We start from the raw sequence: 19,163 nt of genomic DNA on the forward strand, positions 1-19,163 counted from the left end.
TTACTTTCACTGGGATCCTCCCCAAGTAATGGTGGTTGTCAGTTCTCCAGATTTTCAAGATAACAGCTATTTGTACAGCTATTCCCCCACGTCTCCTGACAGGTTAGCCACAAGGCACACTGCTGTAATTTCAAACTGAAGTTTCTCGAGGCAGAATTTTCCATGACCCTTTTTCATCTGTACTCAGCAAATCACTTGAGAATCAATAGTGACCACAGTGCAGTCTCTTATCTGGCAAATCAACCTCCAAATTCAGCAGTGACGGGATAAGTCAAAGGTACAAATAAACCTGCACAGCTTAGCATGTGCTCTGTGATACTGGCGGGGGGAGCAGCCGAGTCAGTGAATGGCTCCCCCCAGAGTCACAGTCTCCAGTCACATCAGGACTGTATTATTCATTGTCGCTGAAAAGGAATGAGAGCAGACCACTGAGTAGTGCTAAAATAATTAAAATAGTGACATTGCCGGATCAATTTCCTTTGTTCCTCAGTCCTGTAGCTACAGGCTTATCATTTTCCTGTGCCTTGCTACAGTGTAAACTGGGGTAGGCTGTGGCAGTGATTAGAGCAGCCAAGGAGCTAAAGATTAAGCAGGTGGGACCCTTTTCCTTGAGCCAATTCTGACCATACAATATATGGGAGACAATTTTACTGAACAAGACAGAAAACTAAGGTCCTAAATCATCTGGCCAAGAGCCAGTTATGGGATAAGTAGCTGCAGTCCACAGAGAAGTCTGGTCTAAATCTGGGAGAGCTATGCAGGGTGACGTGAACCAAAAAAGAAGTAACTGGATGTACGCTTTCCTTGATTCAAAGTACAAAAAGAATAATTTACAGGCAAAAAAAAGAGCACGAGGTGGCATAAGGAGGAAGGCACTGGCTACAAGAAATGAAACGAAGGCAGTTCACCCTCCAGTTTATGTTACACGTGCTCTCTTCTTTAAAAAGTTCTTTCTGTTACATTCTCCCCTTCAGACTTTTGGCACTGAGACGAGCGTAATCAGCCCCAGGTCTGTAACTTTCTTACAAGCCACCTTCCCCTCCCCTCTTAGCATATAATTTCAGATGGTTCTTACTTCATCACTAAGTTTGGTTCTCAGGCAATAAAAGTGCAGCAGCATGTTACAATTAGCAGTGGAGTTCATATGCAACTGTACCTGCCTCTAAACCCACAGGAATATAAAGCTAGGCATTGCCAGGAGGGGCTGAAACCACATGCAGCCAAACAGTTAAAATGGGAGGAGATAAAAGGAAACAAGACTTGCTTTTTGGCATCAGAAGCAAGATGTAATGATGGCAAGTTCACAGAGTACTTTGCACAATGTGGCAGTGAGAACAAAGTCAGAAGTTGGGGGAAGATGGGATGAAATAGGAAATATTCAGGCCTCAGGGAAATCAGAGTGTGTGTGGGGTCAAATACCTGGTAGGTGTCAATAAATTGGGAGGTTTAGGCAACAAAAGATGAGTGGTCCGAGTCAAGGCATTGAGAGGGAACAAATCGTGAAATGGAGCCTTCAACAGCCTAAGACTGTTTTCATAGCCCTGGTTCACTTATTGTCTATTACCTCCAATCTCTTACAGCAGTCTATTTTGCATCATCCCACCAACAGAAGTGAAGTCTTTGGGGTGAGACCAAAACTTACTGCATCTATGCCACTGTATTCAATTACAGTGAATGTTAAGTCCCAAATAAACACAATGGAAATTTCTGCTTAAAAGCAGACACCATGATGAAACCGTTAATTCCTTACGTTGCCTTGTTATCATGTTATCTAAGAGTATTAAATGGCTTGAGCAGGCTTCTTGTCTGGACATGGACTGCATTTTGCTGGCTTGGCCTGGGCTAAGGGCTAACATTCATCTGTAGGTATCCAACTGAGTAGAAATGCTCAAATGCTCAAAGCTTTCTATCCCAACCAAACTGTCTGCACATAACAGAGAGTCAGTATATTTGTTTACAATTAGCGTTTAACAAATACAAAATGTAAAATCAGACAACCTTGTGGCCCTTACCCAGTTCCCATTCAAATTAGCGAGACCTTTGTCATTGTCTTATCTGGGAGAAGAACTGGATCACTGACAGAACAGAGCTGGAGCCAGACCTGTCCTGCACGTAGGCTTATTTAAGCAACTCCAGTTTCTTAAGAAAGCAGCTTTACATGTATATTGTTGTCCCTCGCGATGAGGTCAAAGTTATATGATCTGCCCAGTGAAGTCTGAATTGGAGATGTAAAGTGAGAAGGAGAAAGTGCTCTCTGGTTTCAGAGGGAGTGACAACACTTTCATAAAACCTTGTAATCATTGACTTAGTGTTTGCTGTTGCAGCTGTAGATTTAAAGGTGATGGTCAGCCTGCAATAAAAAGGGGACACAAGTTTATAGAGACACGGCTCCATTACAAAAGCCTGCTATTTCATGCAGGTCAGCCCCTCCCTACTGACCCACCATTCTGATCTGCTGTGCTGGTTTTCTAAGCAGAATGGTTTTACTTGTTTCAATGCTCCTTGGCATACAGATGCTTTGCTCCTGGGCTGCCTCTCCTCCTGCCAGCGAAACACCGACTGCTTTGCTTTCCCCAACCTGTGATGACACTGCAGTAGAAGAGGCTGCAGATCTGGCTCTTCGCCAGATCAATACTCACCGAAAAGAGGGCTACGTACTCAGTCTCTACCGGATTTTCAGTGTCCGAGAACATCCTCAGGTAAGTTACCTGCTTGTTCTGTATCTGTTTCTCCCATGAAGAGCCCCGTGTCAATCACTTAGTCCTTAGCAGTATCTATTTGAACTAAGAAATATTTAAAAAGGCAAATGTGAAGTTTCATTCACAGGACTCCAGAGGCCATGTCAACTTTACGCACAGATGACTAGAAACAATTTCATCACCACTGTGGGCAATTAGAGAGCAAATCTCAGTCACGATTCTCTGCTGCCTGCCCCTGGAATAGCTCCAGGCATCAGTTCAGATTTGGTATGAAACACTACTACGCTGATTTAATTTCTTTTTACACCTTCCTCCCACCGCCTTGAGCAGTTGGAGCGCAAAGGCTATTAAGTCGTCGTGCATTTTGCACAAAAGATGTAAGCACTAACAGGTGTAAACACACCCAGCTTGGGACCAGGGAATTCCTTCACAGACCTCTAAATGATGACTCATTCTCCAGAAGAAATCCGAAACCAGTTCAAGTGCAAAAATTACACTGGAAATATCTATAGAATATTGCTCTCATATCCTTAAGTGTCTTATTTCTCTGTGTTTGCTTAATTTATTACTATTTTGTGTTACAATAGCTGAATCTACTGGCAGTAGCCAGGGACAACCTGAAATGAGTGCACAAGGCCCACAACACATAAGGCATTATGGCAGCATGCTACTAACATTCCCTGCCAAGCTTGCTCACCTCCCATAATCTTACCTGAAACGCTGATTTCTGAGCCCTTAAAGAAAACCAGGCTTATTGCCAGATGTTTAAAGATCTGTGCTGGCAAGGATGTGACACTACTTCCTGCTGCTGTCACAAGGACATAGTTTCTGCAGACACGCTGTGGCCTCCAGCAACCTGAGATCTCACATCTAAAGACACACAGTTCGCTGTGCTTTGCACTGTGTTTTCTATACTGCTTCGCCCAGGTGACAGAATGTGCCTACTGCGCAACTGGATCAGGTCTCTTGAGAATTTTTTCCACATGGGATGCCTCTGAGCTGGCCCAGAACCTGCATCAGCAGTCACGGAGCTAGGTACTTAGCCCCCCACCCTGAGGCTATTTCCTGCTGACAATAATTAGAGCACCCCTATGACCACCCTGCAGTGCAGCGTGGTGGTGCAGACCTGCTGTGAACCACTTTATTCATCATCACTTCTCCCTTCACTTGTGCCAGGTATAGCTCAGCACAGAAGAATTTTGGTCCTCGTTTGTGATTTGGTCTGTTACTTAACTCCCTAGAGACTTAATTTATTGCCTTAAGGGAATACTTTGCTTTTTGTTCCTTTGGGGGTTTAATTTACTTTTATTCTTATATTTTGCATCTAATATGCTTATCCTGTAAATAAGGTGTTTCAAGACACTGCAATAACAAAGTAGGCAATCTAAGCCCTTTGTCACGTCTTTGCTACTGCTGGGACTGAGTACATAAGAAGCTGTCAGCTATGCCAGGGACGTTCATGGACAGTAACAACCTTATGCAACCTTCTATTTCCCTCAAAAAAATAAAGACTTTTTTTTTTTTTTTTTTAATCAGTCAGTGGTCCTTCCTCCCATTTTTTTTAACCAATACTCAGGATAAAAACATTTCGAAAGTTACTTCAAATTCAAATCTGCCCTTAAGCAACGTGTGGTTCAGTTTTGCTCTAATTGAAACTAATGAGCCATCTGCTGTTAACTTATATGCAAGTAGGACACAGACTTTCTTTTCATACAACATACGATTAACTTCACTGACAGGCACTTAACCAAAATCATAAAACATGCCAAAATATTTCATTTCTTTCCCTTGCACCAGGTCACCCTGCCACAAAGACGATGCTGCGCTGCTGCGGCATCTCTTCTGGTTCCCAGGCTCCCCAGCAAGCACTGCAGCGGCAATCCTAGCATCAGCAGCGCTGAGGAACACATCTTTTTGGCAATGCAGAAAAGATAGAAGTTTTTATTCAATACTAAGCAGTTATCAAAAGACCTTTGCATAACGGTCTTTTAATGAAAATTAAAATAAGGATAATGAAACCTTCAGAGATCTGCTGAGCTCTGAACAAACCCCAAATTATCCTTTCCCCAGTGGAGGATGATACATACAGAAGCAGGTAGACAAAAAGATGTGTAGATTTTATAATAACCTCATCTGTGTATTAGAGCTGATATTATACAAGAGAGCTACAGGCAACAGAAAATACAGTTTGATCCATCCTGGTTGCATTTAGCATTTCCAAGATCACCAAGCTTTACAATCAGTCTTCATGATTCAGCTGAGTAAACCCATCTAACATCAAACACGTTTGATCATAAGAACACTTCTTTAATGAGATATGTGTGCGCTTTTGCCTCAAGAACACCTGAACAACCAACCTGAAAGCTCAAGTCGCCAGTCCCAACTTTGGGACTCCTTAAAGATACACATTTTTCCTGACTATTACTACTTCATGCAGGATAGTCTTAGTGATTTTTTTTTTTCTGATAGAGGATATATTCAAAGTTACAAGCTTGTAATAAATGCTGCACTACTCAAAAAAACACATTTTCAGTAAATGGCAATTACTCCTTGACCAGTCTTACTTTCTGTTTACTGATTTAACCTATATTAACACTCATATTAAGGAGACATATCACCATGGTATTTAGGTACTTGCATGTAAACAGAAAATTACAATTAGTTCCTTCTGCAGAAGGATCTATGCAGCCAGGCGTGGGGACACTGCCATGCCACTGTGCACAGTGCTGCTGCACTTCATCTTCACCTTTTGTCAAAACAGTTTTTGATCTTTTCATGACCTTCAAAACGACACTTACACTTAAACCTCAGGATTAGTGTAGGCAAACCCTGAGAGCTCAGTGCAAGGCATCACCAGATTACTTCATAGTACACTTAGGGAAAAACGAGGATATGAACATGGGAAAAACGAGGATATGAACATACAAAAAACTGTATAAAACATGGTAAGCTGCATATGTAGGAATATAACCTAGAGACAAAGCTAACAAAACAATTTACTCATTGTTTATTTTCTATTTAGTTTGCTCTTTGGTATTTAAATGGTTTAATATTACATTCACAAGTATATATGGTAGAGCTCACATAAAATCACCATCCCAGCCTCCCTCCAGAGATCTCTACGCTGTGTGACAAGAATAGTTTGTATCACTTGGTCTCCTCAGAACTCAAGAACAGATGTGTTTTTCTAAGCAGTATAAAGCCAAAAAAGCTAGCAGTACTCCAGCCTTTGGATGCCCTATTGACTGGTCTTCAGTCACTGTTAGACAGAAATCAATACTGAAGGCGAAATTGTCCCCAGACTTCTACAAGACTCTTGCCCCATAAAGCATTTTCTCCATAAACCAGTGAAATCAACTAGGAATGAATGAATACTGCTCTCACTCAGCTTTGTTTTTTCTCCCTCTTCAGCAAAGACATAACCTCAGTCCAAACACGCAGCTAACACATCTAAGTTCTTTAGGATGTATAAATGACAGCTGCTCTCTTTCCAGCTTTCCCCTACATAAAATAAAATACGATCCATGATAAATATCCTGGAAAGGTGCTTACTCATATCTACAGTAGAAGCAGAACCAGCAGCTGTATTATGCAGCATCTCATCTTTCTGTACCACATGATGTGAACACTAGATACACAGAGTTGTACTTTAATCTTTCCTTGTCCCTCTCGCATGGAAATTTGTTTGCCCAAAAGCTGAGCCATAACTGCTTTGTGCACCTGTGCTGTAGTGAACTAAATAAAGGCTTCTGGACTTAAGCACAGGCTCAGAGCTCAAGCACTGGACGGAAGCTTTAAGTGAGTCAGAGACATCGATGTAGATATGCAAGGTCTCTCATAGCACCTTCTGATATCTGAGAGAATATTTAAGTTGTCCGCATCAACGCAGTCTTTGCCTCTTTACAGCAAGTGCAAAGCATCCATATTTTAGAAGAGACTACTTTAAGAAATAAGATATTTCTGTTTCTAATGCCTACTGGGAATGTTCCATGTTAGCAGTTTTTTGTTATTTGTAGGTTTTATCGTCTCGTTCTTATTGAAAGCAAAATAACCTGCCTTTCAAATCTAATCATAAAATGCAGTTGATGATGAAAACATCACCATGTTTAGTCCTTGTTCTTGGTTTCTGGTTGGTACCAGAATTAGAAGGATAAAACTGACTCTAAAAGGCTGGTTTTTAACTAAAGCTGGCTAGATGCATGACCAAGCCTGTTCTAACAGGGCCTGTATCTCACCTGAGTTGCCACCGTTGAGAATTTGTCCCACACAATGTTCAGCTTTCAGGATATCTGTGTGTCCCATCTGTGTGTTTTGTGTTTCTCCATCTCTCCCTTTTACGTGTCCCTACTTTGTTCTATACAAAACTGGGGTATGAACCTTTCTTTTTTTTTTGTTTTCAGGAGATCACTGGTTCTGTCTTCTATCTCATCTTGGATGTAGTAGATACTGAATGCCATGTACTCAGCAGAAAGTTATGGAAGAACTGTACTGCCAGATTTGCTCATACTACTGTAAGGATTTAATTTTCTTATTTAATCTCAGGTATGATGAGTTACTCAAGTACTACTGATGACAGCAAAATCCCTACACACGGATTTTTAGTAGGCAGCAGAGCTTGGAAGAAAGCAAACCCCATTTTTTAAGGTCCACAGTTTTCCTCTGTATTTTCTAATCAGTTTATAGACTGGTAAGATTTATTTTAAAAAATTAAAATTAAAAGAAAGGTTTTGACCAGAGCTAATAAGCAGACATAACTAAATAGCCATGCTAGGACACTATTTAGAATAAATGGTTTACTTTTTATAGCAATCCTGTAAGATTTTATTTTTAAGACAGTCTGTCAAGAAGGGAGTAAAAGAAACTCACTTTTATATAACATGAGATTTTTGCTTTAGTTTAATTCCACTTTTATTCTGACAACTTTGCAAAAATTGCACTGAAAGAAGAGAAAAAAAGAAAGCTCAGCAAGATGAGCTGTGAAGACAGAAAGACAGAAAGTGACCCAAGACTGTTGCTACAGGTGACCAAAACTATTCCGAACGAGTGAAAAAAAAACTTACAAAATGAAAAATGATGAGAAAGAAGCTTCAGGTGAATTGTCCTGGGCTGACTCTTAGGTCAATCAGTTTTCATTTTTAAATGAAAAAATAAAAAGAATTCTGCTCACGTCTGCTTTCAGCAGGAAAACGGTGCAAAGAATATATGGTTGATACAGCTTCTAGGAAGTCAAGAAAGGTATGTCCTGGACACCTTGATCGTACATGGGGCAGTATTTAAGAAGCACTCAGAGAATATACATTCAACTTGTAAACATAAAGGCACAACAGATATTAATAGGTCAGCATTTTTTTCTGCCATAAAGTCAGAGTTTCTTAGTGTGCAAGGGTGATCTTACTGTGCCACAAAACTGACTTAGGGTCTTTCCTACCACTCTCCTTCCTTACTGTGGACATAGGGAGAAGGGGGAAGGTGGAAGACAAATGACTGGATCAAGACATTCTGAGCTGATCTCAAAGTTTAAGCTCTCTGGGTTCTAGACATAGACTCAGCTCCTGGTGCAGGGGCCTGGCCAGGGAAAGCCTGTGACACCTGGGCACTTCTTAGCTGCCAGAAGAGTGGCCTTTTGTAGGCCATCCTGCAGACAAGCACTGCACCTGTATAGCTCAGGATTGCACCAGGGGGCCCTTTATTTCTGAAGGAGATACTTAGAAATGTGCTTCATTTCTATTTGCATATTAACACAACTTTTTTCTTGAAAAGAATTTCATTACCACAAGGAGAAAATGAAGCACTCACTGTCTAGGTACTAGATGATCACTGTAAAGGGTGCAATGTTAATTGTTTCTAAATGTTTATACTGTTTTAGGTTTATGGTCAATGCAAAGCAATTATCTACATTAATCAGGCAAGAAATATTGCTCATCTGAACACTTACAAGTGCATTTTACAACCAGGTATGTCTTCATTTAACACACTCACTTTAAAAGAGGACTGGAAAAACACTCTTTGCCATATAGCATTACTTTAAATTCTAATTGTAATTATGGCACCACAGCGTCTCCATTAGCTTTCAGCTGCCCTAATTTTCTCAAGTCAGTGATCACAAGACCAGTGTGGTTCCGCGGCTCAAAGCAGTGCAGTAATAACTGTTTTCACCTCTGGGAAACCCAGCAGAGCCTCTATGTGGGCTTCCATCCTCTGGTCCAAAAAGTATTTTTATGGGTTTGTGAAAAGCAAGTAAAACGAGCAAGCCCACTATCAGCAGGTTGAGGTTTTTTATGCAGTGTCTCTGCCTCCACTGCCACACTTTCATGGGTCTGCAAATTCACAAAGATTCAAAATTACTGAGTGAATCAAACCACATATTGTTACTCCAGGGGACTGGAAGACAAGTGGGTAGGGTTGGGGGCATAGATGCATTTACAGTGACCTACGCTATCAACACGCTCTTATGGTTATGCTTTCTCTAATGACATTGTTTTGTTTGAATAAAGTTCCACCCAGATATATTTGGACAGTATGTCCTGACTGCCCAGTTGATGACTGTCCAACCGAGCCGAAATATTTGGAGGCTGCTGTTCAAAGCCTTGCCAAGTTCAACCAAGAGAGTGAACAAACTCATTATTTCTCTGTCCTCAATGTCACAAGAGCTTCAATGCAGGTAAGCCAAGGCTCGTCTGACTTGCTTTAGTCCTCAAGAAGTATGGATCCACTTGTTACGCACTTTGACTCCATTCATTGCAAAAAGAGGGGCTTTATGAAAAACTCAAGACACAGATTGGAGTTCCAAAGTTTAGGAAACCTTCACAGTGAGTTCTTTCTTCTACCACCACCATGAATTACTGACTCCCTAACAGAAAGTATTTATAAAGCACAGTCATCCCTTCCAACACTTACGTGTCATTCGATAAATGAGTATAGACATAGTTTAAAACTAGTTTTAGACTAACAGAGAGTTAAGGATCTCCTGGCTAAATCCTAGTTTTTTTACCACAGTAATACCCAGTCTCTCTAAAATTCATTATGTAGAGATAACAAGGTGGTTTCCACTCTTTGTCTCAAACTGTTGGATATTACTATGATACAGTATTTAATCGCTGCCATTTTCCAACTGAGGTACTTGCATTTCAGAAATAGAAAAAGTGATCCTGTTCATTAAAGCAGCCAGAAATGATGAACAAGGCACTGAAGAAGGTCTTTGGATCTGTAGTTCTATGTGGATGCTAACTTATTACAAATCCTAAACTCATTTCAACTGTAGCTGATCCATGAATTACTAAGATTGTGCATATATAAGAAGTAAAAAATAACCAGGCAATAAAGCAGCACTGGCAAAAACTTATTCTACTGTAATACAACTAACAGTAATGTCCCAAGTATAACCTGCTCCTTCCACACTCAGCAGGAGTTTCATGTCTGTTTCAAGGTCTGTAGGATTCTTCCTTCTTCCTGACATATGCACAAGGTCTAATTGCCACTGTCTGTCTGTCATTAACAGTGGGTCATTGGTCCTGCATATTTTGTAGAGTTTTTAATTCAGGAGACATCTTGCTTCAAAAATGACACAACTGCTAACATCTCCAGCTGCAAGCCACTTTCATCAGAACAAGCTGTAAGTACTTTTCCTTGTATAAACACCTATTTCTCAGATACTGCGATTCCTCAGTGAATACTTGGCTTATCCCTTTGGTTCTTTGCAGAGAAGAATCAAAGCCCACAGGCATCTTTTTATGGTTTGTAGCTCTATACTGTCTTGGAACTGTACAAACTGCTTCAGCATAGAGAAAATGTTTCAGGGAAAGTTTTGAATTCTTACCTAGAAGTCCATGAACAAAGAAAACAGAAAAAAATACCATCCAGAAAAAGGCAGTGTAGCCACCACCTTACAATACTGAACCATCTTCAAGGATTTCTTCCAAGTAAACAGACACAGACAATAAAGCACAAACAGTGCATAAAGAATATATTCATACTACAATCAGGTCAGCTAAGGAAAATATTTAGGAACTAAAGAAAAAATTAAGAGAAACTGAAAGACTAAATGGGCATGCTGCCTGTAACATTTCAATCCCCGTCTTAACTGAGATCCAAGCCATGTTACCTAGAGCCCAGTAAAAACACAACTATTAGAAACATTTTTTCATGGTTCCTTTCACCAGTGTGGTGTGAGATCGGTTTTGCCTGAAAAATGATATTATGTTCTACTACACAACTTGCCTGCATGGCGATATTCTGCTGCAGCAGAACTTGGGTGTGTTGTTGTAGTTGCGCCTTAAGCAGCCAGCTTATTTTTACTATCGTGTTACCTAAACCTTCTTTAAAAACATAAAGCTTTTTTCAAAATGCTGCCTGCCTTTGTAAGCTTGACAATCCCAAAATAAAAGTTTGCCTAAGCTGCTTATCCTTACAAATATGTGTAGAAGTTATAACTATTCAGCCTTTCATAATCACTTACTTTACAAGATAGGAGCTAAGTATCAGTGCTACAATGTGAAAAAAATGCTTGTATTTTCTTCTTCCAGCACATAGGTTTCTGCAAAGGCTCTGTAGTAAACAGTCATTTGGAACACCAACAGTTTGTCACGATATCCTGTGAAATCTACAGTCTGCAGGTATTTCTTAATCTAATCTTACTATGGCCAGAGTAATATTCCTTCGCAAAACAAGAACTGAATTCTTGAAAGCCCAGCCATTTGCAAATTTTCTTATTCACAAAGATATGGGCTTCAAGGAAGTGATCAGGCCCAATCAGGAAGAAATCTCTCTTGCGACAAAACAGACGGTTGCTAGGTGGATAAAAAGGCAATAGAATAAGTACAGAGTCAATCATACAGAATGTGTTCAGAATGCTCCACAAAGAAATTGCAAATGAATGCAAAGAGCAGTAACTGTGTAGTTACCCAAGTGCCATACACCCATCTCCTCTGGCATAAGAAGTAGTTCCATCTGTCTATTCTTTGAGCTTCTGTTCTGCAGCTGGCCTTTGCAGACTGCAACTGCAGCAGGTCCTTAGTGTGAAGGGTGACCTTCTTCATATCTGAAAGAATTTGGAATAGCTTCAATATAGGTAATGCTTATTGCCTGTTATTTAGGATCCTGCCACTGAAGAAGGGAAACAGCAAGCTAATCAGACACCTGGGAAATCCAGCCAGAATCATCAACAAACTGTCCCTTCAGAAACCAATCCTTTCTCCCCACACCTAGAAAAAACAGTGGGCTGGGTTAAAATTCTACCCCCTTCAACTAAGGACATCTCTTTACGAAACCTACCAGAAAGTCAAAATGAACATAAAGATGGAAAGCCAGTTCCACCTGAGGCTGTAGGACCTACGCCCAGTCTTGGAGAAAAGACTCAAGTAGACAAACCAGACTTGATCAAACCAGTCACTGGACCAGTTATTCTCCCTTTTCCTGAAGAACTTTCTCTATCAGACTCATGCCCAGGAGAAGCAAAGGGGACAAATTCCATCCTCCAGCCTTTGCTGCCTAAAAAGCCTACCAAAGCCTAGCCAACATCCAATCACCTCAACTACCTGCAACAAATTAACAGCCACAATGGCAACTTGGTCTTTCAATTTGTCTAACACCTCTAAATAAATAAACTGCTTATTACAGCCTTCATCTTTGGAGTTCTCAGTTTTAAGAAAGCACAAGAATAGATTAGAAAAAGAAATTTAACTGGGGCGTTTTCCAACAAAAGAATTTGGCTTTTAATTCTCAAATTCTTCCCATCAGTAAGAGCACGAAGGAAAGGTAACTGCAGAGGGTAAAAGAACTTGCAGGGCTGAGACAGCCCAAAGGTATCAGCAAAAAATATCCTCAGTAGCAAAAGTCTGTCAGGACACAGTGCAGGATGGCTGCTCTCTGAGGGAGGGTGAGACGGAGCCAAGCATGATGACCAATGTGGCAGGGCAGGGGCCTGTCCCGTGGTCCCTGAGTGAGGCTAGCAGGGCAGACCCTGGGATGGCAGTCCGGTTACAGGACGAGGCCAGATCACCAGATAAGTTCATGGGTGATGAGGTGGGTCTGAGGTGAGGCCAGGAAGAGAGGCGGCAGGTCTGAATCTGGGTCTGGATCAGCAGGGTCCATGGCCAGGCACAGGCACAGCTGCGACGCAGCAGGAGCTGCAGCTCAGGCAGGGGCCACAATGCTACAGCCTCAGCTTAAAGCAGCTCCTGTGGGAAGGGGGCTTGGGTCAGTCCTGGCCGTGGCCTTCTCGCAGCGCTGCCTGGGAGCCTGTCCCCAAGGTCACCGAGGGGAAGGGGAACAGCCCCAGCTCGCTGTCACTGAGTCGGCCCTGAGCCCCAGCCGGGGGATGCTCTAAGGGCCCTGACAGAGTCACACCTGGTGTAACGGTGTATAAATGGGGAAGAGGAGTTTGACACTGTTTAGAATCAAAAGCTGGTGAGTTTTTTATTATTTTATGGGTTAATTTAATTATAACATGATGAGCTTAGCCTATTTTTTTATTTCCAATGGAAGATCTCAAGAAAGATTATTTTTTTCCTAATGTTTTATACCCTTGCTTAAAGAAATTGGAAAGGCTACCCACGTGTGAAATCTCTGCACTAATTCTGGCTGGTGGAGAACCAACTCAGGCTATTCAGGTTCTTATGCTTTACTGACCCTGCTGTGCAGGAAAAATGATGATTCACAAAATCAGACTAATTCTTTCTTGAGATAGGTCATATTAACTGCCTTACAATAAAAACCACAGGGACACTCTACAGCCTGTAGCTAAGAAAATCAATTTCACTAAAGGCAGACAGCAACTGCACTGACAATAACAAATATAAATAAATGAGAAGACAAGAAGAAGAAAAAGAGTGCACATGGGAAAGAAATGTCATTTGTGGCCAGGAGTGCACTGATACTTGCAATAATTATGGGATTCGTATCAGACCAGAGAGCCTTTCTCTAGTTGCCACCAGATCTGTTAAATCATTTGTTCAAAACAAAATCAATAAAATATTATTGTTTCTGAAGCTCTTATGCTGCTGAATGATCCCTAGAGATGCTGGATAATTTTTCCATTCAGAGAGCCTTTCAACAAAAAATTATGGTTTTGTTAAAGTATTCTGGTATTATGCAATTTGATTAAAAGGCATTTTATTATTATTATAAATAAAATAGAAATAAAAGTATTTTAATTTGAGCGGAGACAAAATAATATTGAAATATTGTATACAGTTATGTTCACAACAAATATGTTTGTTTTTTCAGTTTGTAAAACTTAAACCTTATATAAAGGAGTAATTGCTTCAAAGATTAAAATAAGTCAAAAAATTATGTGTGAAACACATCAACTGAGCAAAAAAGAATTCCATTTCAATTCCACATCATTAGAAATTTCAGCATATTTTGGTTTCATCCATTTCAGAGTATAAAACAATTCAAAACCAAGCAGTTCTCCAAAAATCATAAAATTCAAATTCTATGCAATTCTTACTGTAGTATGAGCTCAAGGCTGTGTCAGCATTCCCCTTTTATCAGGTCACCAAATTACAGCACCTTGTTTTCCCCTTGGGAAGTTTCACCTTTGCCAGCTCAGGTTTCCCTAACGCGACCAGTGCGTTCTACCTCCCTGCACAGGAACTGCTGATTCGCCACGTGCCGAAATCGAGGATACCAGGTGTCGCCCCATGCCCTCACACAGAGCACCCTTGGCTTTAGTGAGTCAGAGGACAAGAGCATTGGGGCAACAGCCTGTCACACTTCAATGATTTTCAAAGTACTTTTTTTGCCCCTCTTTTCAGTTAGTCCTCAAACTTCTCACTTCTGCTATTTTATAATGAGGTCTATTTTATTAACCATTTGCATGTTGATTCTAATCTCACTATGGCTCCATCAGTTTAATGCTACTACCGAGATTTCTATCAACATACCTAACTGGATTCTTCCCCAAAAATAGTACTGGGGAAGAAATCATCTTCATTAACCGCTAGCCGCAGCCAAGAATACCCTGTTTCAGTTAGTTCTTTTCTGACTACAGCTGCTTACAATAGTAAATTGGACGTCAACAGCAGCAAGTGAAGATAAATGAAGTGGAGTTGGTGTGAACATAAACAGGGGGAGTTAAAGAGAACATCTGAATGTCTGGATCCACAGGTTTGAGCATTCAATTTGGATATTGTTTAGCCTGTTCCGCAGACTTGGCTCAGAAATGACATCTGAATCGATATTTTCTCTATCTTGGATCTGAGATTCAGGTTTAAAGACTTCTATGACTTAAAAATAAATACCAGAAGGAGTGATTATCTAAGCAGTAACTGTATCTACAGTGCAGATCAGCAAGCATCAGTGGTCAGTGCAGATCCATGGGCATTTCCTTTATTTGCTGTGGCCACTCCAGCACAGTGATTCCTGCACTCAGCTTTCAGTGTCACCTAGGCCACCACCAATGTTTACCATAATTGAGGCCTGGTACTAATGGCCAAGACTAATTTCTTAAACTACGAGTAGGAGACTGAAGATGTACAGTTTCTGTGTTTCCTTTGTCCTCAGGATGTACCTGGAGACAGCTGCGTTCCCAGGTGCCACTGATATAATTAACAGCTGATAACAGTCCAAATCCTGCTGCCGAGTCAGCAGATTTACGCCAATCTGAGAGCGGGCCAGAACTGTGGCTTCCTCCCTCCAACATGCCAACATGGATAGATGAGGGCACAGGATGCAATGCATCTGGTCTCCACACATATACTTTATGTGACAGCATGATCAGACAGGACTGCAGCAAATCCTCTAAAATACTTGCCCAGACAGTGCCAAACCTCTCCATGTTCTGGCCTGGTCTATCTCCTAGCCAGACTGAGCAAAACAGCTGGCAGTAACACACTCTATGTACCTTCAGTCACACCCCAAATGCTGTCTTCTTCTCCCAAGACTATGAACCGGTAAGCACTGCTTCTCCTTGTCCAGCAGAGAACAGGCTAGCAACACCCCGGAGCCCTCCATCCAGTCACTGGAGATGAGAGGTGGGTGGATTTTGGCAGACAATTCCCAATTCACTTCTCAATTTTGTTTAATAGTTTTTGAACACTTACAGATCTTATGATACTATATCATCCATTACTATCTTGCTATCTGGGCAATGTCCAGCTAAAATCTGGTCTGATGTTTATTTGAGCAAACATTCCAGTTTCACATGGACAATGTTTTTTAATTGGGCACAGATAACAAATGGTCAGTGACCTCCAGGACTGTTGATGCTTTTATCAGATATTATCAAGCCTTTATCTCTGAACACAGGTGAGGCATCATGAATGTAGTAACATTCAAAGGGTACAGAATAAGATATGCTGGCTTATTTATGCGTACATTTGCTATGCATCTGTTTAGATTTTTCAGCTACCCTTCTTCTACAGTCATCCTTGTCCAATCAAAAAGAATTTAAAAAAGCAAGACCCAGACATCAAAGTTTTCAAGGTGGGTTTAAAAATCAAGGTTTTTATAAAATAAGTTGATTATAAATTCTATTTCTCTGTCTTCAGAATCTGCCCATTTTACACACTTCATGGTTAAACATTTTCTTCTGCATCTCTGAGATTATACATGTTAAGCAGCTGTATTCAGAACATACATATATTATTTTGATTTCAAAGGTAGGTTTTAAAGACTTCCCACTAGATATAATCATGAATACTATACAATCACAACAGCTGCCAATACTTCCCTTTTGTTAACCTACTACAATTCACAAGCATGAGTTAAAGCTTAAATTTTAAGAACAGTATATTATGCCACAAGCCCTGAAAGAGCCAAATCCCTTGGAACTTGGTCTGACCCCATTTCTTAACATGAAATTCTTAACCTCACTTTTTTCCCCAGCCTCTCAAGCCCCTCAGCAAACAGGTCAGTCTTGCAACACATCCTTAAGGTCATCAACTTACAATTAGGGTGCTTTTATTCCAGAAAGCAATTTGCAGCTGAAGACACTAAGGACAAGACAAGGAACACTGACACACTTTTTACGCCTGGTACTAGTTCTTGAGGCCTCCTACACAACGAGACTTCTGTAACTACATTGTCAAACTGTTCACTTGACAGTTGGTCTCCTCTAAATAGCTTTTGAACTTAAGGTCTGCTTGAATGCAATTTGATAGACAAGGTGAGGAAGCTTCTAAAAGTTTGATAAAAAACTGGTGACTGGTAAAGAAAAATAAGCTGCAGGCTGGGAGGGGAAGCTATAGCTGCCGCTGCTGCTTTGAAAACCACCATTGAAGCAAATTTGTATAACATTGCATTTGCATCAAGGGGCACCCTGTTTACAGCCAGCAGATAAAAATGAGACATGAATGAAGATGTGACGCATTTACATATTTTTCGACCATAGTTGGGGGGCATTTCTGTTAACTGCAGAGCTACCCCAAAAACTGATAAACTTTTTTTTTTTTTAATCAAGGTGTAAAATCAGGCCACCCTGGTATGAAGCTATGAAGTATCAAAGACTAAAGAAAAGGTAAAGAGAAGCTAGCCAAGAATGCACCTACAAGCAACTGGAGCCACATGTGTCTTTGTTAGCCGTACTCCTGCTTAGGAGCAGAAACAACAGCAGCTGTAGAGCAGCGCAGGCTACAAGACGGATTAGGTCTTGCTACCTGCGTAATTGACTGCGCTGTGCGAGTTGGTAATCCCAGCCTGGGAGGGAAGCGCTACTGCAGAAGGCAGAGAACAGTCAGCTAGCGTAGCCGTTGGCCTCCCGAGAAATCAGAGATATCCGTAAACAGCTATGGCTATACTTTAGGAAAGGACTAATTGGTTATTGCATATTATCTCTTTTATTTGTCAGCTCTCTTTTTGTTTTCCCCCTAGAATAAAGTCCTATTTATTAAGTATTTGATACCCTGTTTTTCAAGTGGGGAAAATAAGCCTCTCTTTAGTGTATTCTCCCAGATTTATGGAGAGAAAGAGGTTTAGGATGGATGTTTATTACCAACTCCTTAAAGTTTGAATGTGGATCACCTTTTACTGTTGCCTTGGTAAAAGTCATAGAGATAAACAAGCTTTTGACAAGCTAGTCAAGAGAACTGCCATGTTTGGATAAATATTCCTATTCCTGTCAGCAATCTGTTTATAGAAATAGCTTCATTAAACAACACAAAAATCCTACAAGCAATAAATATAAAAATAAGTATTAAAATATATATCAAACTAGATAAGAAATTATAAAAATACATTATACTGATTCAAGTACAACTAATATTTAATTAACTGCTCTGACTGTGCCTGGAGTGCTTGTCCACGCTGTATTTTAATAATCGAGTCCAAGCTTTCTTTTCCAAAGAAGTAAAGGACAATACTCTCTACAGTGGGAACAGAATCTTACTTTTACTTCCACAGTCAATTTTGCAGGAATTGTACATTTTCTACTGTTTATTCACAGCGTTTCTGTTTCACATATAAAAAATACATAAGCCACTGTCAAGAAAATGATCAGTGTCACAATGAACAGCACAGAACAAAAGGAGAAAAAAAAGAACAAACAATCCGCACACAATAGACGACTAAGGGAATTATGTTATAAATTACCTAATCTGATGCCTTTCTTCAATATGACTGCCCATTTGAAAAATTAAACACTATTATAAGTAGTGAATGGGGGTGTGATTTGGAACACAGCAATGATGTGATTATTATTTTTAACTGATGATGAGATGTATTTTAAATGCCTTTGATTATTTACACAATTATTTACAGATTTATTTTACCACTTTTTTCAATCTTCCAGAAGAAATTCTGAATTATTATAATGAAACATTATAAAAACATAAACAAAAGAAATGCCCTACTGCATCAGAACAGTGGTTCCTCCAGCCCAGTATTTATCTGTCACAGTGGCAAAGGCAACACATGACCTGCCCCCTTTCTGCAAACCATTCATCCCCATTTCCAGTACCCAGAATCATTGTAGTAGGGATTTTAAGGAGTACTCATCTGCCTAGTCCTTCTAGCATGTACTTAAGGACTTGCTGTCCATGAACTTTTCTAAGCCATTTCTGACCCTGCTGATACTACCTGTTCCATATCTTTCTGCGGCAACAAGTTCCAGAGGTTCACTGCCCATTGTGCAGGGTAGTCCATTTAAAACTGATTCACACTAGTTTTGAGTGCCCCCAGTTCTAATATTGTAAGATTCTCCATTTAGATTATCTAATGCCAGAGAACTGTTAAGTGCACCTTGAACTAACTATAAAAGAAAGCCACTACTTGAGCTCTATCATTTTAAAATATGATTTCTTAAACACCAGACATGATAAAAGCTGGATTTTTTTTAATAAGGATTAATGAAATGAGGTAAGGGTTAAGGATGATTACCTACTATATTTCCCAATATTTCTCACAAAAATAAGTCAAAGTCAAACGTGTAAAGCCAAGTCAATTATATAACCAGAACATTTTTCTAAGAGAAGCTGATCCAACCCTTCATACTAACCAGGATTCAGAAAATTTCTCATCTGAATCTGA

At 40.3% G+C, this 19,163-nt stretch overlaps 1 protein-coding gene across 1 annotated transcript; it reads left to right on the forward strand.

The window, feature by feature from the left end:
- The first annotated feature begins 2,477 nt into the window (after positions 1-2,477).
- On the forward strand, positions 2,478-12,208 carry FETUB (fetuin B). Its single transcript, XM_009950912.2, has 7 exons — positions 2,478-2,699; positions 7,100-7,210; positions 8,566-8,653; positions 9,194-9,360; positions 10,198-10,311; positions 11,222-11,311; positions 11,792-12,208. Exons 1-7 carry the CDS (start codon positions 2,478-2,480, stop codon positions 12,206-12,208), a joined length of 1,209 nt encoding a protein of 402 aa, XP_009949214.2.
- Positions 12,209-19,163: the final 6,955 nt, after the last annotated feature.

Source organism: Leptosomus discolor, chromosome 7 (genome assembly GCF_034619465.1).
Source record: "Leptosomus discolor isolate bLepDis1 chromosome 7, bLepDis1.hap2, whole genome shotgun sequence".
NCBI lineage: Eukaryota > Metazoa > Chordata > Aves > Leptosomiformes > Leptosomidae > Leptosomus > Leptosomus discolor.

Bases quoted from the DNA above. Each gene is read 5' to 3' on its own strand.
- FETUB (XM_009950912.2), top strand. From the start codon at position 2,478: ATGGTTTTACTTGTTTCAATGCTCCTTGGCATACAGATGCTTTGCTCC. The intron at 8,654-9,193 runs GTATGTCTTCAT...GTTTGAATAAAG, and splicing joins CAAGTGCATTTTACAACCAG to TTCCACCCAGATATATTTGG. The intron at 9,361-10,197 runs GTAAGCCAAGGC...TGTCATTAACAG, and splicing joins TCACAAGAGCTTCAATGCAG to TGGGTCATTGGTCCTGCATA.